Source organism: Cyclopterus lumpus, chromosome 10, assembly GCF_009769545.1.
Source record: "Cyclopterus lumpus isolate fCycLum1 chromosome 10, fCycLum1.pri, whole genome shotgun sequence".
NCBI lineage: Eukaryota > Metazoa > Chordata > Actinopteri > Perciformes > Cyclopteridae > Cyclopterus > Cyclopterus lumpus.
Genome location: NC_046975.1, coordinates 17,651,301 through 17,674,117, shown reverse-complemented (window position 1 = coordinate 17,674,117; position 22,817 = coordinate 17,651,301). Strand labels below are relative to the sequence as shown.

At 41.7% G+C, this 22,817-nt stretch overlaps 1 protein-coding gene across 1 annotated transcript in view; it reads left to right on the top strand.

The window, feature by feature from the left end:
* The window catches only part of diaph2 (diaphanous-related formin 2), a 347,468-nt gene that overhangs the window by 130,563 nt on the left and 194,088 nt on the right, over positions 1-22,817 (top strand). The window contains 4 exon segments of the mRNA XM_034542988.1: positions 3,861-3,971; positions 3,973-4,079; positions 4,081-4,231; positions 10,337-10,451. Coding sequence (XP_034398879.1) covers positions 3,861-3,971; positions 3,973-4,079; positions 4,081-4,231; positions 10,337-10,451 — 484 coding nt within the window.

The window sequence follows — 22,817 nt, the reverse complement described above, 5'->3', positions numbered from 1 at the left end:
ATCCCTACATTACCAGTTTGACAGCAATGGTGGTCAGAAGAGCAAGACATGCTGTACTAGATCTGCTGTGAATCCCTGAGGCTGGTTCTTTAAAGCTAAAACATCTCAAAGCCTCCTAACTTTTAATCCCTGAGCATGAAGATACACCAACACTTTTCTTTGCTTTCAATATTGCACTTTACGACCATTTCCTGAAATTCTTTCAGAATTAAGATTCTTTTTAAGCCACCCTGCTAAAAGTTTCCATCTCCTTTTCAATATTCAGTTCTCTACAATTCATGGTAAGAGGTGTTCTTGAGGAATCTCCTCATAAGAATGTTGCATTTCTCCTCCTGTGCGTGATGTTTCCATCCTTTTTCTTTGACAAGGTCGCACGGAGAAATATCAAAGCAAATGGGGTACATTTCTAAAACGGAAGACTGCAGAGAGAAATCAGGGCCCATCACACATCTGAGAGTGTTAACTTGAAATGTATTTTACAATGCCAGAAAAGGGGAATGTAAGAAGGATTTCGAAGGTGCACCGACTGTCAGTGATGCTGTGCCGTGGTCCTTTATGTTGCAGTCGGTGCACTACACTGATGTTCTTTTGAAGGTAGATTACATCTTGTTTTAGGTGTAAAAGTACAGTACACTCTGCCTTTTGCGCATCAAATAGCTCATTCAGACAAAATGGGAGTATAACACTGTATTCGTCATTAACCGTTTAAAGGACATCCCCTTTCCCCGACTCGCCTTGTTTTCAAACTTTTTCTGTGTTTGGTGTGAGTGTTGCATTGTACTAGAGTTCTCCTTCTTCTCTGTCTATCTAATGCCCCCCTCCGATTTGTGCCTCTCTGTTGCCCTCTGTGTCTGTTGTGACTTGTGTGTTCCCATGGTGTGTGTCTGTGGTTTGTGTGTGTGTGTGTGTGTGTGTGTGTGTGTGTGTGTGTGTGTGTGTGTGTGTGTGTGTGTGTGTTAACACAGTTAACTATTGAAAGAGACAAGCTCAAAGAGGCTCAGAGACTCATCCGTGAATCTGAAGCCAAGGTGGGTGTCCTCCTTGCATGCTCGGACCTTAAACCAAATCACACATTTAATCACCTGCAAATCCCAGTTATATATTGAATGAATTGGATTGTGGCGCTTCAAATTTTCTTTTGGAGAGAACGCTGATTATTGAACTGTTCTTTTGTCCGATCCGTCCTTCTCTCTGCATGCGAGTCCCACTACATATTATGCATTACGTGTTTTGAATCACCTGTAAATTGTCCTATTTGAATTGTCCTATTTGAATACATGTGAACAGACTTGAAACTGAAATACGCTTTAACACAAGACATTTCTTTATTCCATTATGATAACTATTGTTAAACTCTGTAGTTGTGTTTAACTGCACACAAATCCTGCCTGTTTAATGCAATGTTCATGAGTAAACACTCTGTGATTGAATTCCTCTAGCAGAGATGAGGTTGGGGCCAAGATTTAATCACATAGCCTTCAGAGTTGATTACCTGCCACTCTGACCTCCCAATTGAGTACGGAAGACTATTTAAATCAAAATTGGAGGGTTATTTCATATTAGTCTGGTTTACTACTTTACACAGAGCTCCAGATGTGATCTAAAGTAACATCAGACGAAAAGCCTTAAAAGAGACCTTCACAAGCTGGCGAGAAACACAATAGACATATTTCTACGAGTCTCTAGATATGTTTGTGTAGTTTTTCTCACAGTCACGCGATGCCTTCATGTATTATTCGACCTATACTCATTATATTTGCTAGTTTAGACTCAGACATTTGTAAGATATGGGCATGCTGTACAAGCATGAGCTACTTACAGTAGTTACGACGCAAATAGAGTCTGATATTGTCCCATAAGAATTTAGTATAAAACTGCAGTTATCATTTTACGTCAAAATACACAATTATTATACACTTTACAAGATATGGATCTCTTTTTTTTTTTATTGGATGTTTGCTTTGGGATCTGAGGATGAAGAAGCCAGGAGTGGAATGGTTTTGGATCCCAAGGATTCAGTAAAACACTGAGTAGATGAGAGAGAGAGGGAGAGAGGGAGGAGAGGGAGAGAGAGAGACTCGTAGGGCCACTCAGTATGGAAACAACTGCGCTCTAATTTAGCAGCTAATTTGCCTCCATTCTCTCATATTAATCTTAAAAGAGGAAGCAGGCCACAGGGGGCTCGAGATTGACAGACACGTAATCATTGGATGTGGATTTTTTTCCTGAAGTGCTCTGGGCGTTCTGTGCAAGAAGCTCCTTGCAGACCAACCTCCCTAATTTTGGCCCTAATAAACAATCCACCAATGCCATTATGTAATGAAACACAACGTAATGTCTTTAAATATGAAGCCAATTACATTTTACGCACGCAATCAAGTGAGCGAGCCAAAAGCACATTGTGGGGAATTGGGTGTGGAAATGAGAAGTGCGAGTGGAAATGCTTTTTGGTAAGAGCCGGCATCTAATCACCTTCAAAGATCAAACCCCGTCTTATTGCAGGTGTCTTGTAATTGTTGTATTTGCATAACTTTTTTTCTCTCAAGCATTTTTCCATGGGCATTATCCCTGACTACCTCTATACGTGATTTGTGTGATAGTGCAGAAATGTCAATGGGGTCTAATCACGTCCCTGTCTAATGTTTAATAGCCATTGTGAGGACTCATGATGAAGAGTTGATGGGAAAGCAACATTATATCTTTTGGCAAATTAAAACAGTCGTTGGTCACAGGTGTTTTCTCCAACAGTTTAATATTTACATGCATATCCACAGAGATTAATGTACACGGTGAGCCTACATTTTGGCCAATTTACAACTCTCCATATAAAGCGGTATTTTGTTACAATATAATTCCTGTAGTGTTGTCATAAAACCAGATAAACTGGTTGTGTCAGTGGTGTAAATATGAATTGTGGCTCCAATAAGCAACTATAACAAAGCTGCAGCAGATCTGCCTTTTTGTAACTGTATGATTATTAATCACATGTCTGCTGAAATTGATGAACTCAGTACCGTTGTTGCAACTTGAAAATGAATAACACTCACATGATGTTCATATGAAAATAAGCTCCACAGGCCCGGATCTCATACTGAATATACTACACACAACCATTTGCCTTAAAGTTCAATTGGTCAAAAATACACACTTTTCCTCCTCTGACATAACCCGAGTACGCAGACAATTTACAAATATGCAGTATATCCCACCTTGAACTTAAACAGTTTTTCCTCCATCAATATGTGTGTTACAAATATCAGTGGATGTAGAAAAAGCACGAGTCAATGTCAAACTATTGAAATGTAGTCCCCACTGAGTTTAAGTTCAACTTTGGAAATGATATTTGTTCCTCCCAATACATACCTGATGTCCTGTTAATAAACCCAAAACAATCACCGGTCTGTGCATTACTGATGGGACTTAACAAAACCCTTTATAGTTTCCCATAACACGCTAAATGCATTTAATACAAGCATGTTTTTCTAATTCAGGAGCTGCACAAGGACTTGCTTCCATACAATAGTTTTCAAAATGACCAAATTATGTGATAGAGAACAGAAAAGTTAACTTGGCAACAGATCTATAAGATGGTTGGTGATCGTGATCTCTTTGGTTGGTAAAGACATGAACACAGCAGAGAACATGGCCTCCTCATGTGGTTTGTGTTTTTGACTCATACTCTGCTGACAGTCAGAGCCCATGGCTAGTTACTAAGATACTAAAGTGCAGGCAGTAAAACGTTTTTCACTGGCACAGAAAAAAAGAAAGAAATATGGCTATTAGTGAAATCAGATCAATGTTTAGATGTTATATGTTTTGATTTGTAGGCCCTCATTAACATTTCTACCATCTATTTGCAGATAGCAGCGGGTCCAACTGCACCGGGAGCACCACCTCCGCCACCCCTAGTGGGGGGTGCAGCGGCTCCTCCACCACCACCTCCTCCCCCACCTCTACCTGGTGGCTGTCCCCCCCCCACCTCCTCCTCCCCCCCCTCTCCCTGGGCACACTGGCATTCCACCACCACCTCCACCACCTCCTCCTCCTGGCGGAGGACCCCCGCCTCCTCCACCACCCCCTGGGTGCGGGCCCCCAACCTCCTCCGCCTTTCTTCGGGGGCGCAGGTGGGCCTCCACCACCTCCATTGCCTGTCATCAAGCTGCCTTATGGACTGGAGCCCAAGAAGACCTACAGGCCTGAAACCGTGATGAAGAGGGTGAACTGGACCAAGGTATGGAAACAAATATTCTCAAGTTGACTGATAATGTTGGTGATTTAAGACTGTGAGGGAATACTGAAAAGATGGCTTGAAGTAGACCTACACAATAAGTAGATGTGATGTTGAGGATCGGAACCAATCGGAGCTCGATTCAAATGCACTGCAGCAATGCAATCTAGTCATGCAAACCGTTCAGCCAAAGGCTACGTATTCCACATCCAGCACCCATTTCACAAAGTTCTACAGTAAACAATTTTCATTACTCAAATGTCCTTCGATTTGCACAATTGCTATAATTGAATGATTGGCGATGGTTCCATTCCATTTGAATACAATTTCAATAGGACATTCTTTTGTGTGTGGGCTCTATTTTACCATAGATCATTTATCCGTTGCCTCGAGTGTTCTTGCCGCTAATTTAATGGTTATTTGCCGATGCTCGTGTGACCTTGTGTCTTTGTCTTCAGCAACCCAAACATCGGACTGGTTGTTTTAACATCACGTTAGTGCTGCGCATTGTGTTTGTGTTCGATGGTTTTAGTTGAACCAAGCTATACATTGGAAAAATATTGTTGTAGTAGTTATCTTTTCTTGATTTATTGAATTTCTTTTCTAAAGAACGCTAACAAATGGTGAATATATATATATATATATATATATATATATATATTTTTTTTTTTTTTTGTGATACCTTATTTATTCAACAATAGGCCACTAAATGATGAGAAATAAAGTCAACGCTGACAGGTGAAATTTCTGTCAACTCAAGGACTCTTTAAAATGTCATGTTTGCAAATGCTTCTCTGTGTGTATGGGTGTTTGTGTTTCGAGATGTAAAGTTATTGATGGTATCATACAGCAGTATGAAATATCAACAAGAAAAACAGTCAATATCAGTAAGAAAAACTACAATTTAGTTTTGGGGTTTTGTGCAGGTGGGGCTGATGGTGCTTTGTGATATTTTAAACAGTATTCGTCATTTTGTTGTGCATGCACTACTTGGTTTTGCACAAAAGATTTGTGTGCATGAGGTGACGTGCAAAGGCCCATTGTCTGGGAAGTGTACAAAGGTTAATGTTCAGGTGCATTGACCTTGCCTCCATAGGAATTGTAGTTTGGCGATGCAAATGAAATTCATAACCACCTGAGGAAAAACAATCTGTGTCTCTTGTGTCGATTAAGTGGGACAAGAGTCGTCTGTCTTCTCTGTGTGCAGCAGATGGACATCTGGGAGTGCCAGGAGCAACTAGGATTTGGTTGTAGAAAGAAGATACTTGTTATTTTTCATACTTACATCCCCTATTTTTCTCTACACCATACATGTTGGACAAGAGCAGGAATCCCAGAGGATTAGGAGGAGAAACGTGACAACACAGTTTCAAATGAAGCTAAGAGGGCAGCTACAAGTTCATGATTAGTTGCATCACCTGTGCATAGCTGATGAATACGTACTGACAAACATACAAATAGCATACATACACTGATCCGAACCATAGTTAGAGTGACATATTCACAATCGGCGGGGGAAGCTTATAATTGGAATAAAAGTATAAATATGTGGGATCTTTTTGTTCATAAGAGGTCCTTTGAGCACATAATGTGAAGGGGGGGGATTTCTCAGTCAGGAGCAGTACAAGTCACCCATATGGGGAAAGACAGCTCAGACACACATTGGGAAATGCCAACTTGGTTTAAGTGCTGAATGCATTTTAGATTATTCCCTTCCCTGCATTTACTTCCATATGTGTCTGTCAGTAATTCCCAAGGAAAGTTATTAGTGAAGAATAAATATGGAACCCTCCAAATGCCAAAATAAACAACACATAAACAATGTAGTTCTAGCTGCTGTTTCGGCTGTTTAGTTTTTAATTTCAAAAATGGGAATCGTGACATCCCCATAAAACAGAAAATGCAAATAATCTTGACGTGCTAATTAAGGTTATCCGTAATCATATGGGAATGGCAGAACAAATGGCAGCATGGATGCAATGGGATGAAGGAAATAGCAAATGTCTCATGCAGCACCATGAGACTCATTTTTAAGCTCAACATCAGTTAATTATCTCAAGTTGTAATTCATCTCTGTTTTTAAACATAGCCATGACATCTTTATTTTGGTCAGGGTTGTTTGGGTTTTTATGTTTGTTTTGTTCCCCCCCCCCCCCCCCCCCCACACACACACACACACACACACACACACACACACACACACACACCCCTCAACATTTCTTTTGTTCAGTTTTATCTCTTATCTTTTCTTTTTTTTTTAAACAAACTTTTCTTTATGGAGCTCACATTTGGCCAGAAAGTCTTTTGGTTGTCAGTGTTGAAGCATATAGACGCTTTCCAGCACGGTGTAAAGGCAGCAACAAGGTCATCCCCGTTTGTGTAGTCTCAGTAAGTAATGTGGAGTCAAGTCAACATCGGATGAGACATTGGATCTCGCAGGTTGGTCCGAAATGAACAAGCTTATGGATGACATTTGTTTTCAAGTTGATAAAAGTTATCAGCAAATAGTATTTCTTCTGCAGTTCAGAGTCTGCAGATATCCTCTTTGCCCTCTGGAGCAACAGGGAGTCCTTGCACACCATGGCTTTGTCAGCTTGTGCAACGATCCTGTTCCCTTGTTAGAAAGCTGACACTCAAGTCGAAGACCACAACTGAGCATGATGGTAGCGTGATGAAGCTAATAGCATTTTTTGGTTTCTTGGCTGGCAGTTTTTTTCTTCTTCAGTAAGGCAAATGCAGGAAGCAACACATTTTCTTGCGATAGTCATTTAATTTAGCGTTAATACATCTGTAACCATGATTAATGACACTAAAGCAAACAGTCTTTGGTTTTCTGTTGAATCTCAGATGAGTAATTAGCTGGCCCTTGAAAGAGTTGAGTAAGGTCAAATCTAGAGGTTATTATCATTATTTTTTTTTATCTGACTCAGTTCAAACTAAAATCACTAATTAATCACCTATTTAGCAGCTTGTTTTAATTCCTAACACATCACCAAAAGCAGACCTTTCTTTTCCTCCACGTACACTATTATCTGTATTGCTTGTCACCAGCATTTCATATTTGAAGTGGAAATCACCTTAATATATTTAGTTTTTCACTCAGGGACAGCTTATTCATAGAAGGATGTAGATTAAAGCAACACATCACTGGAAATAAGGTATAAGCATTTAATTCTGTAATGACTGTATTTACTTGACCGAAAGATCTGCACATGAATTCCGATGTCCCTGTACACTTGTATCTGAGCAAATGGTAATTCAAATGATTGCATAACAGAATATCAATACATATTTTCCATATTAATTAAATTAAATTTAAATTAAGAATAATTTAGTGTCAGGCTTTTTACAGTTTTGTGGAACAAAAACATATTATAATGTATTTTTAAATTAAAATGGAATTTCTGTTTACAATTGGGACTGCAACATGAGCTTCATTATTATTATTAATAGGTAGTAGTGGTAGTAGTAGTAGGCTAGTAGTAGTAGTAGTAGTGGTAGTAGTATCAGTGGTAGTAGTAGTATCAGTGGTAGTAGTAGTGTCAGTGGTAATGGTAGTAGTAGTAGTCGTAGTAGTATCAGTCGTAGTGGTAGTGTCACGGTCTTGGGTTTTGTTTAGTTTGTTTTCTGTTTTATTTTGTAGTAGTAGTATCAGTGGTAGTAGTAGTGGTGGTAGTAGTATCGGTGGTAGTATCAGTAGTAGTAGTGGTCGTAGTAGTATCAGTCGTAGTGGTGGTAGTAGTCGTAGTATCGGTGGTAGTGTCAGTAGTAGTAGTGGTCGTAATAGTATCAGTGGTAGTAGTAGTCGTAGTAGTATCAGTGGTAGTAGTAGTATCAGTGGTAGTCGTAGTAGTGTCAGTGGTAATGGTGGTAGTAGTAGTCGTAGTAGTAGTATCAGTCGTAGTGGTAGTGTCACGGTCTTGGGTTTTGTTTAGTTTGTTTTCTGTTTTATTTTGTAGTAGTAGTATCAGTGGTAGTAGTAGTGGTGGTAGTATCAGTAGTAGTAGTGGTCGTAGTAGTATCAGTCGTAGTGGTGGTAGTAGTCGTAGTAGTAGTATCAGTCGTAGTGGTAGTAGTAGTAGAAGTAGTAGTCGTAGTAGTATCAGTCGTAGTGGTGGTAGTAGTAGTAGTCGTAGTAGTAGTATCAGTCGTAGTGGTAGTAGTAGTAGTCGTAGTAGTATCAGTCGTAGTGGTGGTAGTAGTAGTAGTAGTAGTAGTATCAGTCGTAGTGGTGGTAGTACTAGTAGTCGTAGTAGTATCAGTCGTAGTGGTGGTAGTAGTAGTAGTCGTAGTAGTATCAGTCGTAGTGGTGGTAGTAGTCGTAGTAGTAGTAGTATCAGTCGTAGTGGTGGTAGTAGTAGTAGTCGTAGTAGTATCAGTCGTAGTGGTGGTAGTAGTCGTAGTAGTAGTATCAGTCGTAGTGGTAGTAGAAGTAGTAGTCGTAGTAGTATCAGTCGTAGTGGTGGTGGTAGTAGTAGTAGTCGTAGTAGTAGTATCAGTCGTAGTGGTAGTAGAAGTAGTAGTCGTAGTAGTATCAGTCGTAGTGGTGGTAGTAGTCGTAGTAGTAGTATCAGTCGTAGTGGTGGTAGTAGTAGTAGTAGTATCAGTCGTAGTGGTAGTAGTAGTCGTAGTAGTAGTATCAGTCGTAGTGGTAGTTTCACGGTCTTAGGTTTTGTTTAATTTGTTTCCTGTTTTATTTTGAATTTCCTGCCTCTTGCGTCCTCTTTTCACTTCACTTCCTGCCTTTGTATGTTTTCGCTCCTTTATGATTGTCTGCCTCGCCCCTAATTGCATCCACCTGTGTCTGGTTAACCACCTGGCTGCACCTCTCCATGTCTGCATCCTTCCCGGTATGTGTTCTGCTATGTTTGTTGCTATCGCTCTTGTGCTTTTTCTAAAGGTCCTTGTCCTGTTTTGTGCTTGGCCCGTTCAGTTTATTGCTGCTCATTTGTGGACTTCCCCTCTCTGCCAGCTTTGTCTTGGACTATTTTAGTTGTTTATTAAAATTGACTTTGCATCGTCCATTTGTTTCTTAGTGTCTCTCTGCTTTTGGCTAAAATCTGAAACATCACATTTTTGAATGTGTTGCTCAATCACAGTGTGGTGTTTCACCACTTCATCTGACTACCACAGCCTAATTGTTATTAGAAATATAATTATTTACACAAACTGGGTGTTATGAGAGTTCATGGACAGTGGTTATCTATACACTAAACACCAGCTCATGTTGAACATGTCATAAGCCTCTCATTAAAGCACCTATTGTAGCCATTGAAGGATTCTGCAATTTTGCTACACTTGACCACATTTTCGTATGGACTTGGGAATGATTTCCCAGCTTTATATGCATAATAGTTGCACTTACGACTCTTTCTGTCTGTAATAAATATGATTTTTTTTACGAAGGTTAAAGACAACAGTGCAGTAGGAACATTGCTTTTCCAGGCACTTGTTAAGCTCTCTCCATAGCACTAAACACAGTGAACGCAGTGTCACACACATTATTAACTACAGTAATAATAACTGCAACAAGTCAGATGGGTTTATTTACCTCTTAATATTTCTGTACGCTCCTACACTCATGTCTGCTGAGCGGTGTGAAGGGATCCCTGTGTTCTGCTATCACCTCTAGTGTGTGGGTGTGTGTGGGTGTGTGTGATCCTGGCTGCTTCTTAGAGGCTTTTTCCGGTACCAGGCAGGTCTGGGTATAAAGAGTGTATAAACAGGGTTGCTGATGTTTTGTGCCGCAAACTTAAATTCACACACTTCATTCATTTCAAGGAGATCATCAAGCGCTTTGATGTGAATGGTCCAGTCAGGGTCTTTCCACACATCATCTGTTTGAGGTGGTCATACTCCTGCAGTTTGTCCGCCCATGAAAGAATCTCTTTAACCCCGGAGGCTCCTCTTTTGCTGTTGCCGGTCCTCGTTTGTTGTGTTTGCTACCCCCGATGCTCAGGATGCACACACAAGGACACGTGTGTGTCCACACACAGACAAAAAAGCACACACAAACCCCATCTCAAGTGGGAAGAACTTTTTGAGTGGCAGGTTGGTGGAATGGCGGTCTCTGATTGTGGTGATAATGGAATCCTTGTGTCATTGCAGATAGTGCCTCAGGAAATGGCAGAGAATTGCTTCTGGATCAAAGTCAAAGAAGAGAAGTTTGAGAATCCTGACCTATTTGCTCAGCTCTCCCTCTGCTTCTCCTCGCAGAGCAAAGGTAAGGAGGCGTCATCTCTCTTCACTCTTCCCTTAATTAATCTACACACTCATGCTTCATTTAGCCTCTCGAGGCAATAGATGCCAAGCCACTTTCATCGTGTGACACTTTCGGAAAGCTTGAATTGTTAATTATCTTTAAACTTAGCACTTTTCCCACTGCATTTAACACCATCAATGTATGCTCTCAAGTCAAATATATGTGCTTTTGCTGCAGTGTTTCTGTGTGTTTGGGTCTTTGAGAAAGCTAGAATGCAACACGGCTGCACATTGTATGTGTTCTTTGCACTCATTGAGTAGTTTCAGATCGGTGTTGTTGTGTGTGTATGTCCGTGGACGTCCACAAACTTTAAGTTGTACGTACAGTATATGTGTGAACAGAGAGAAGTTATGCTTGGTTTGCTTCTTGCCTTTTCCAGTCCAGTAGGCCAATCTTCCATCGGGGAACATGGAATGCTTTTGTGAAGGAAGCTCTGGGAGTTTTCTTGTCCCGGCCAGTTTGTTTCTCAGATACACAACCAGGCTACATAACTCGCTGATGAATAACACAAGCAGTACAGAGCAAGTTTGTTTTCATATGGAAAAAAGGGTGTGTGAAGGCACTTGATGTATTCCTCCCGTGGCAATTTGAGTGTTTTCCACTTCTTTGACAGTGCGTGTGCATGTGTGGAGCACACCCCTCTAATTCTGGCAGCAGTAGGAGGGGAGAATTCAGAACCCTGTCAAGCGCAGAGCAGTCAAATCGGAGCTCTGTCAGGGTTTGTGGACATAACTATACAGAATCCACCAACTTTTCCCATATTCCCACCGTCTGTTTGGACACCAGTCAGCCCGCCAGCAGCGTTCTCACTTTCTTTCTCGCAGCCTCCAGGTCTACAAACTAGACTTGACTCTTTTTTTTTTTGTTCTGTGAAATAAATAGCAATTCTGCCTCAGCTGCCGCAAAGTGATTTGCCGGCATATTACAGACGGAAGTAGAATTTGGGTTGTTGCAAGGCATACTGAAGTTGCAGGGGTGGGCTTCTCTTCTCTCTCCAGAGGATATCCGCCAGACATTTTATATTTCATGTTACGTTTCTGAAGTAACTGAATCAGACCTTTTTGAAACCTTGCTATGCCTACTTATGTGTATGCATTTTTTTCTACTTTATTAGTATAACCTTTGCTATTGAGGGGAAATTAGTTTATTATTGAGAGTTAGTTAAGCAGCAAACCAGCATGTTTGCATATATATTCTTTAGATCAAATACAGCTTTCCATTTGGAGGTCCACAGGCACATGACTTTAATTCAGCTTTAAATGTCCTCTTAAACGCTTTATTAAATTCACTTTCTCACCCACTGGGCTTTTAAAAAAAAAAGGCACTATAGATAGTCCATGTTCCCGCTGGCAGGGTAGGAATTCATGATCCAGCATTTCCCCTGGGAGTTACCTTTGCTGGATCCCTATCAATTACCCCTACAGCGACTTCACTGAATCAGCTCTTTTCCCTCTATTGTTGAAAGAGAACATGATTTGCTCATGAATGAAAAATGCTGTTTAATGTTTGATATCCCCCCCCCCTCGTCAGGGAAGTTGAAAGTCAATGAGCAGGCCTTTGATGTAGATGGTACTGCAAAAAAAGGTGCTAGATGGAATCTTACCAAAGTGAGATAGTTCATTTGTTTTTCTCTTTCCTCTGTTACATGATTCATGCACTATCGTCTTTCAAATGGATGCCATCTGAGGATATGCAACAATAAGTGTGCTTGAACATGAAACACTTTGTCGAAAAGATCCCCCTTTATTTCCGCTATGAATCTGACCTATTTGGGTAGTGAGTCTTCCTTCATCTCGAGTCAAATTGGTTAACTGGTTTTGGATGTAGTTTATAAGCGGTTTTGGAGAATCAGGTGGAGAGACGGAGTCTTTGCAAGATTAATTCGTGGGGCTTGTACTTTCATTGTAACCACGAACCATAAATCCTGAGTGCTGATTTGACAAACATGTCACTTGTGAAAACCGACTTCATTTGTCTGCGATATTGCCCCGTTTTTTTTAACACACACACACACACACACACGTGCACACACATGCACACACACACGCACGCACGCACGCACGCACGCACGCACGCACGCACGCACGCACGCACGCACGCACGCACGCACGCACGCACGCACGCACGCACGCACGCACGCACGCACGCACGCACGCACGCACGCACGCACGCACGCACGCACGCACGCACGCACACCTTCAGTAAACATCTTTCTTTTTTCTTTTTTTTTCTTTTTTTTTTTTTACTATGTTTCCTCGTGGTACTTCCAGCTTTGCAACATCTGAGACGTGGATATTTATAAGTAAAGCACACTTCGGGGGACTAGTGTATCGTGAAAGATGAGGCAAGCAGGTGTAAATGCCTTCCCTGCAGAGCAGCCCTCAGAAATTGGTGAAACAGGCGTCTGTTAAACCACATTCCTTGGGATTCTTGCTTGTTACTTGCATTGTTGAAGAACAACACTGTAGCAGTAAAAGAGAGAAAAAAGAATCACTTTAACAGCCCAATTTTCAGATGCTTATTACACTCCGAGGCCTCTAAAACAACCGAGAATGCAAGACTGTCATCTCCCCTGCTGCTTTTATGAGTCCCACTGTTTAATGAGTTTTTCCAAGAAAAGAAAATTATAGTCAAGAGGGATTTCAACCTCAGCTTCAATCTTCTAAATGTGACTTTTTTTCTTTTTTCATTTATTATGTGACGGTTTTTTAGCCTGATTGAATATTCTACACATTTGTCATTTATCAGTTCTGAAGGGCACAGATTAAGTCATTATGGTCGCATCAATGTGTAACTCACTTTGGGTCAGCGCAGGCAACCGCATGTTTAAGAAGAAAAAAAAAAAAAGTAACACATTCAACTTTCAATCTAAATCACTGTCCATTGTAACCACTGTGAGTAGCCAACAGCATCTGTTGAATTGAGCACAGGGTAGTGTAGCTCTGCACAATACAATGGGAAGTTTAGATCATTATTTTCACATGTATAAAATAAGTAATTATGTTGCTTTGCTGATATACCAACGAAGCCACAGTGATTCATCCTTCCAGTTTAAGTTAATGAACCTCTGTTGCAGATAAATGACAATGCGGCTTTTTGTTAATTCCAGGAGCAACTCGGTGACATCATGTTTTTGAGCTTGCAATGTGGTTCTATTGCTTCCATGTAGTAAGCATTGATCTTCTTTGAAATTATTATATTTTCTGTATTTCTTTGCTGCATCCTGTTCTCGTGTGGGGAAATGTATCAGCCTTCTCCCTTGAGATGAAAATACGTTGCACTTAAAGCTACACCTCAGTCGCTGATGTCAAGGCAGGTATTCCACCTTTGGCACCATCAAGTTCTTTGTGATCGGAAAATTGTTGCCACCCACGCATGGAGCTGAGCAATCTGTTATCAAAGGCACACATCTCTCTATTTGCTCTTGCTCACCACCTTGGTTTTTCCAAATTTGTTGAACTTATATACGATACATTAAATAGACAATGTAGATCAACCTGGCAACGTCATAGTTATTTAATTGTTCCCCTTTTTCTTTATTTTTCTTGTCCTTTACCTCCTTTTCTGCCTTCGCTTGACTGTATCGGCTTATTACTTTTTCTTTATGCTCTTCTCCATTGACTTGGCGCTCCCTTTTTTCTTTTACCCTCATCTCCCCTCAGTGCGCTTTATCAATCAGTGGGTTGTGCCTTTGTATGGCTCTTGGGATCAAATCAGATTCACTTCGGGATTGAATGTGTGTAGCCACGGCCTGCTGCATTTGGAAGGCAATTCATTCAGCTGGAACTTTGCAGTTCAATTTGAAACAAGATTGATGTTGGCAAACTTCACACCCCCTTTCTTCCAAAATGTTTCCTCCATTGCACGCACCAATTGCTGATGTACAAAGGGCATATGCCACTTTGTAATGGCCGTGTCTGGGCTTCTCAGCATGAACAACACCGTGGAAGAAGGGAGGTAACTCAACAACAACGGAAATCACTGAGTATACTGTATACTTAACTATAGAATAACCGAGACAATAATTTGTGTATATTAAACCTCTCCAAACAATGATCTTACTATAAGGTCAAAACATATATTTAGTCATGTTGCAGTCATGTCGTAAACCTGCATATATTACAGCGTCTTTAAGGTTTCATCTTGGGGGTTGTTGGTGTTGTGTAGCCCAGTACATTCATACACTTTATGGTTTGAAAGTCAGTGACACTCATACTTCTGCAGAGAGAGACAGAGGCCTAATGAAGATGTATGTGTGTGCTGAAGGAGGAATCAGAGGCTGCATGCCACCCCTGTGAGCAGGGTCATTGGGACTTTCTTTCCCAGCATGCCTCTGTTAATGATGGCGAGGCAGCTAATGAACATGTGAATAAGGCCGGAGGGGACGGGCCAAAGTGTTACCAAACCAAACAGCACCTTTGGAAATACATCTGGAAACTGCCTGGGAGAAAGAGAGGCATCGAATAATGTTGTTGGAGTGAATGTCAAGGGAGTTCTTTGCCTGGAGAATTTTAAAGCAGATTTTGGCACATCCTGTTCTGCTGATGTCTAAAGCACAACATGTGCACTTTTTAAAATTTTGATTCGAAGATATTCACTTCATTTTGTTACTTCACCATCTTGTTCTGGAAAAAAAAGAGAAATCTCAAACTTGTGTTGTGCCTGCAAAGGTCAGCCCTGGAAAGGTAACTTGGTTAAAACCCTCACTCACTATCAGTGATGGCTGCAGTTATCCACCCCCTCATCACATGGGATTTAATCAAATCTCTCAGGAGTTCTCCTCACTCTTGACACCCATTTTCCTTTACCTTCTGTCCCTACAACTCCACCCACACACATGTCCTCTTCCCACTGAGTCAATGTGGTGTGCACATCAGCAGATTCTCAATCCTTGCTACAAAGACCCAGCAGCAGGGCGGTAATGACCCTGCCACAACTGCAGTAATGATGGAATCAGTGGGGGGGGGGGGGTAGCTGGCTCTCTGACTCTCCCTAATAAGTCCCCTAATAACTCTGTTAACATCAAGGCTGATCCGGCCACCAGATCAAACACACTCACGCATGGTCGGCCGCCCCACATGACACTCGGCCACCTCGCAGTCAGGCAAGAAAACTGTTGCTGACTAGCACACTGTGTTCTCTGGGGCTCTACAGTGTATGTCCAATACAAGTCTGGATACAAGTTTTGGCTCACAGAACACAGTAGCAACTGCATACACTATAAGTGTCAGTCAAAAACACATTTTAATCCTATTAGGCTGTATTCATTCATTAACAATATGTCTTGTTGATATAAACCTTTGTAAAGCATGTTGCTCTTGAAAAAAAACACAGTCCCCAGACTGCTGTTGGAGCTCTGCCTTCTCAGATAGTCGCAATTTAATAAAGGCTTTTGTCTAATGAGTTTAAGCTCAACTCAAGACACTGCAGCCCACTGTGGAATAGTCTGCCTTGTATTAATAGCCTGTGTACAACGATAAGCTTTTGATACGTTCTATGTCAAAGTGTTGGGAAGTCAGGCTCGATGGTTTGCCATGTTTCCCTGGAGAGCAAGGCTGTTTATTACGGATTCTGTTAATTGAGAGGATGGTGCATGCGCCAAGGCAGCGCCCTCTGCGTCTTTTTTCTGGGCTTTTTTCTTCTCCTGCCATCGCTCCCTTCTTATCTTGTTTTCCTCGGCTTGCTTCTAAAATCATCTCTTTGGACATGACGTTGTCCATCTGGAGTCAGGGCCAGCCTAATTAATAAAAAAAATAATACATCCCCCACACCCACTCTCTCAGGCTCATTGTCTAACAGATGCAGTGTCCCACAAACAAGATCACAAGTGGCATTTTAGCACATGCTCATTTTGTAAACTGTCATCAGCGGAGAGACGTTTCCCTTCGGTGCATTGTTGAGATGACTCAGTAAATCATGCATTCTGGATTAAATGTCCATTATTACTTGAAGCAAACCCAAAGCGGATATTATCGCATTTTGGAGTAAGAAAGGCCTCAAATGGTACTGTTTTCCCTAATTTCAGAAAATGGGACACTAATTGCTGGCAAAGGCAGGAGACATTTGTCTCACTAAAACACAAAACACCCTGATGTTCATTACTCTCTGTTTGGGGCAGCCAGCCCACTGTGAATATCTCAGGGTCAGCCCTTTTCCTTGCTCATCCCTGCACATTTTTAATATATCACATATGAATGGAAATTAGGCCCTTAAATATTAATGACATGTAATTGGTTTATTGTAGGAGACTATATTGTGTGCGTGTGCATCTGTGTCTGTGAGAGGGAAGGAGGGAGAGCGGTTTCCTTTCATTCCTACTTCATATTGCCTTGCTGTGATGTCCCACTGATTTTAATCTTCTCTTCTCAGATGAGAGCCATTCTGGCTATCACAGTGCACTTTAACTTTAGCCCTCTGAATATAGGCTTCCTTTGATACGTGCCGCTTGCAGCGTTCCTAGTCTAAACCCAGCTTACTTTTATGTGCCTTCAGGTACACGGTAATGTTCATCAAAATCGGTCTCTTCAAAAATAAATATCCCCTGTGCATCTAAATATTGTATTTATTTTTCTCCTTGCTGGAAAACCTCATCTAACACGTTTGGGATTCATCAATATTTCTACGTTTCCATCTAATTCTCCACTGGCCCTCCACATATATTGTGTTTCACTTTGTCTTGTAACTCATAAACAATATATTTAAGGAATCCCATTTATGTATCCATTTTGTTGTTTTTTATTTTAGTTTGTCACCCTTGCATAAGCATTTTCTGCATATTCATCTGTCTGTCTTCATCTGTCAGTGTACTCAGACAGCCCATACAGCAGGTCTATGTTGAATACCGATAAGTCTGGAACAAGGACACAGGGACAAAATAGACCGGGATGCACACCGAGTATGCAAGAGAAGTTCTCTTCCTGAATGTATTAGTTCAGAACATAATTCATGTTGATCGTCAAATGCTAAACTTTGTATTTATTTTGGGGTCTTTCATTCTTTCATATTGTGTTTGTGCTTTTCCCTCACCAGTTCCATGACATGGCATTTCCCAGAATTACCATACGTGTTTCCACCATACATAATAAAAACCATCCTCCCCAACCCACCCGCCCAGAAAATGTGAACCTGTAACTGTGTCTATTATAGTCAAGTGATACTTGTTTTTAAAAGAAAAGGAATAATGTGTTCATTTTGCTTGTGCTTTTGTGTTTATGTCCCCTTGAAGTATGTATTTAGTGTCTGCGTTTCTGCCTAATTGAGTGATATGACACTTATTAACAATGGGACTTGCGTTTAAAAAGAGGACAATGTCAGCGCTGTCACTGGAGCTTTTCACATGGAAAAGCCCCAGCGGAGCTTCATTAACTTAGCCCCATGATCCCAGACAGCAGAGTATGGAGCGCATATATAATCCAGCTCCGAGTACGAGAGCGGTGAGGTTTCTTTAAGGAAATACTTGACGTGTGATGGTTCCCTGTGCGGATGTGCCGCTGGACAGGGTTGGACGTTTTTTAAGTGATGCGTCGGTAATTATCATGAGAAAAGGGAAAAGCCTTTTTTTTTTCTTCTGGAGACTCATTTGCTTTCCAAGCGGTTTCAACTCAATCACCTCGCTGTATTTCATAATCTCCTCTTAAAAGAGATTGGACACAAACTCCGTCGGCCACGCATGTAGTTGACTTAATAAATCAGTTGTAATTGAACAAAAAAAAAAATTCCAAATGTGCGATGCATTCGGCTCCATGTTGACTCATGATTTCCATACGGATAAAAAGAACACAAGACGGGGGGGGGGGGGGGGGGGGGGGGCACACAAGCCCCGTCTGCCCCCACCGGCTAACACAATGCCTGACAGTGCACAGTAGCCCGCTGCGTTTGTTACATGGCATTACGTTTTAATTTGTCTTTGGTGGAATTGGTTTGTGACTATTGGGCCAGGGGGTGATACTCCGTCGTCATTCTGGCTGGAAAGGGGCCGAGAGGAACAGTGGGGGGACGAGAACAACCTCGATGTCGCATACAGGATAGGTAAACAATCAGAGTCCTGCGTGTTCAAGATGCTGCCTCCTTGAATATAACAATCATGGCTTCTCATGCCACAGCGGAGTAAATTACTGCACAGACAGAACAGGTTGAGATGAGGGAAAGGGAGAGTGTGGTCGACAGACCCGCCTGATTGCAGTCTGTTATCCTCAGTCACCTGAGAAACAAAAAGGGACAAAAGCAACACGACAAAAACAGAGTGACAGGGAAATGGTTAAAAGCTGGGATACTATTTAAAAGGTTATGATGACTGTTGTTGCAAGTTTTGGTTTGGTAGGTAAATGGAAATTTAAGGAAAGTACATTTTTACCTTCCTGGTGCAGGAAGGTAAAAACATGTTATTCAAAAGCTAATAAAACATAAGAATAGGCTACAGTGATTTTGAGACAGCTAATTTTTGCAATATGTGAAGTAACTTTTCACCAGAGGTCTAAGTGCCTTTTGGCATTTGTGTGTCTTTTGTTCATTATAATAATAATAATAATAATAACTTTATTTATATAGTACCTTTAAAAACAGGGTTTACAAAGTGCTCTGCATAGAAGCAAGGCAAAACATAACGTCAATACAAGTAAACATTTCAGAAAAGGAGACCGTACCATCATTAACGATATAGTATTTCTATTCGCAAACAATGCCCCACGTTTCAGCTATGCATCAATTCAATTTCTACATATATAAACTAAAATCACCTCAATAGAGGAAGGAAGGATTCAGTAAAAAAATGTCCCAGGAAATTAATGTTGAGTTAAGATGCATCACTTTTGATGAAATAATGCCCCTCCAGAAGACTGAGCACCACCTGTGCATGGAAGGCATATAAACTGTTCCATCCCAGTTTCCCTTCAGGATACACATATCGGTACAGTTAGCCTTTTCTTTGATTTATTTCCCCTCTGGCCCCCCCCCCCCCCCCCCCACTGTCTTTACTCCTCACTGTCTTTCCCTCCCTGTCATTTCCCTTGAACTTTAAGTCAGTATCTTCCCTTCTTTTTTTCTCTTATCATTGTCTTGCTGCAGTATCCACAGCATACATATTTTACATCTGTCTGTTATTCTTTTGTCCATATGAATGTTTGTCTCTTTTTTTTTCTGTTTACCATCTTGCTAACAGCTTTGAAGCTTTCTTCACTTATACTTCCAATTTCCTGAATTTCCTTTCTTAAACAGAGAAAGATGGTACAACATATCTTTTCAAAGCTCCCGATAATGAATCCACTCATCGCAACAAGCATGTGTGGTTATTTTTGAACAGCTTTATCTTTTTATTTTCCATATGTTATACTTCCTTTTGTCTGTCTTCTTGCACCCTCTGAAGATGATGAACGGTGAAATTATCATTTACAGTTTGACGTGTTAAATCAAGATAGCAAGGCGTACTGTTTTGTGCAGGAGAAATTATAGATAAATGGATGTGTGTTGTTTATTTTTGCAGCGCAGACGCCTTCAGGGGGAAGAGACTTTCTCTGAATTGCAGCATTAGCAGATTGTTTCCTTTTTTTGTCCTCTCCTTTTGATCATGTTTTATTAAACGCAGTATGCTGTTGAAACAATGCGATAAATGCGCAGAGGATGGAACAACTCTGCTGTAAGTGTTATTTTATTACTATTATTTTAATGTGTTTTTTGGCTTGTTTGCCTTCGGTTCCAGTCCAAACCAACAGAACATTCTCAAACTGCGGGGTTGTAAAGCCTCGCTCAGACGGAGCCGTGTTAAGCTGGAGGTCCTTCCGTAGTGTTGCACCGTTATTGCACTTTGCTCCACCCACACACACAAGCAAGGGAAAACGACATCAGTAACACTTCAGGGTAGTGGCAGCGCCATGGGAATTTAGCATTTGCTTGTGCTGTATACATAAGCAAGCTGAAGCCAGCTGTAATGCTGCGCCAAATCAAGCTGATTCCCCTGAAACATTCACTCATCCGGCAATAAAACACACAGTAGGCAGGCCGACCGCTGGACAATATATTCCAGCAGGTATTCCATCATCACCACATCCTGTCCAGATCTTTGACCCCAGTTGCTCATTGCTGTATGAGGGCTGACAGTTGTCAAGTCCATGGATAAATGTTACGCTGCGTGGGAAGCACAGGTCCAGCCGTGGTGGGAAACTGTTAAAACGGTGGTTTTAGAGACTAGACAGATTACTTTGATGCGGATTTGCATTAAGGTGTTTCTGCTCTCCTGGTCTTTCTTTTCACCTTTCCAACTCTCTTCCAATCCATCTCTGGCTGAGGTAAAGCAGCTTATTAACCTTTCTGAGGCTACAGGCATCGCCAGGATGGAACGACTCCACAGATGCACTGTGTAAGACAAATTAACCTGAGAGGATTGATACGCCTTGATTTTTTTATTTTAATCACACTAAGCGGCGAAACGCATTGAATATTTTATGTCTGATGCGAATGTGATGAACGTATTACAATTTGTATTAAAGTTCCAGAACACTGAAATGGAGATTCGTGCTGGAGGAATGTCAATGTGAATATTCCCTATCTTGGGGATACAATGTCAATTAACACATGGGTGAATGCACATGAACATGCATTCACCCTCATTTCTATACTGATTGGTGCCAGTGGCCAGGTGTTTATATTTTATAGGTATTCCTTTCACTCACCAATTACCTGTGCCCATTGATCTGGGGCAAAGTGCTTTTACATCTTGTACACATATGCTGCCACTGTATCTATAATTGACTATCTATGACTGGTTTGGTGAACCCCCTCCCTACGATGCAATCAGAGATCCCGCTGCACGGGGAGGGGGGGTGGGGTGGGCTTGGAAAGACAGGCACATGAGGGTCACCTTGTAGCCCATTACTCTGCCCCTGACATTAGTGGGGTGCGCCCGTGGCGGAAACAAGCGGCTCACAATACTCTCCTTATGCGCTCCCTAGAGTAGTTTGACTACAATGAGACATTGCAGTTTGTTGTTCAGTTTGTGTTAATGTTTCCTTATCTCTCCGTGGTTTTAATGGATGCAGTCGGCAGCAGACTGCAATGAGCACTGATAATAGGCGGGCCAGTGAAAACACTCTGGGGTTAATTGTTTGCATGTCACGATTGCAGTTTGCTTTACTTTACTGACATTAGCCGAAGCTCATGCCGTGGTGAGAGCAAAGGCCTGTGCCAGGATGTGATGAGCTAGCGGTGTAATGGATGAGTAAGCAGGGCGCACTTGCCGCTCGGGCCCTCGAACCCCCTCTCTACTGAGGCTTGGTTTGTTCGTGAAAGGTGTGGGATGTGGTCTGACCTCAGGCAACTCTTGAATGACCCCTCGCTCTGTAAATGTCTCATCAGCTTTGCTTTTCCCATACTGGACTGCCTCACTTAATCTGGGCTTTCAATCGGGCAACCTAAGTTGTCTACGTAGTGTGTCTGAGTGTGTGCTGGTGCGTGCACGTATTTGTATGTGTGTGTTAATGAGGACTCCTGGTGGTGTGTAATTAACACAACAGCAAATGTCCCCAAAGGGTAAGATTAACGTTGAACACATTAGACACAATGGAGCCCTGGAGAGACTTTTTTTTTTTGGCAATTAAATGTTTTGTGTGTGTGTGTGCGCGTGTTTGTCTGTGCAAGTACAACCATAATTCATGTTTGCATAACTGTATTGCTGCCACTTCTGTCTATGAGACACACACACACACACACACACACACACACACACACACACAAGAGCACACGCCCAGACAAAGCCAGCAGTCCCTCAGGATTTGCAGGCTCCTAACATACAGGCTGGCAGGATTCTGTCTGCCTTCCTCTCCCGGCCGCATCCTCCACACAACCTAGTCCAACAAAGATAAACACATGCTGGGTAGATTATTAGAGAAGTACCAGGGGCCCCACAGGAGAGCAGCAAGTGCAACATTGTGCTCCGAACGTGGTGGTACCTTGTAGAATCCGATGCAGTCGCCCCCAGGGTGTTCTGATACATACTTAGACACAGGTGGGCGCTGATACCAGCATGCGAGCTACAACAGGCTCCAATGACATTTCATTGTCAAAAGAAACTCCCGGCACATTGTTTACACTAATGGTATTGCTGGTGGTTCCGATGCTCTCGCAGCTTGTAGGCTAGGGATAGACCGTTGTTTACAGATGTGTTATACAGATAAGAGAACAGCACATGCCATATTTTTGCTCAGGGATTACACGTGTTGTTGAGCAAAGGAGTGTTAGTTTTATACTTTAGACATCGACTGCACAATGTGCTCAGTGACAGAGGTAATTGTGACTTAGTGGCCATCGCCGCCGAGTCCGCGGCGATTTCCCTTCATC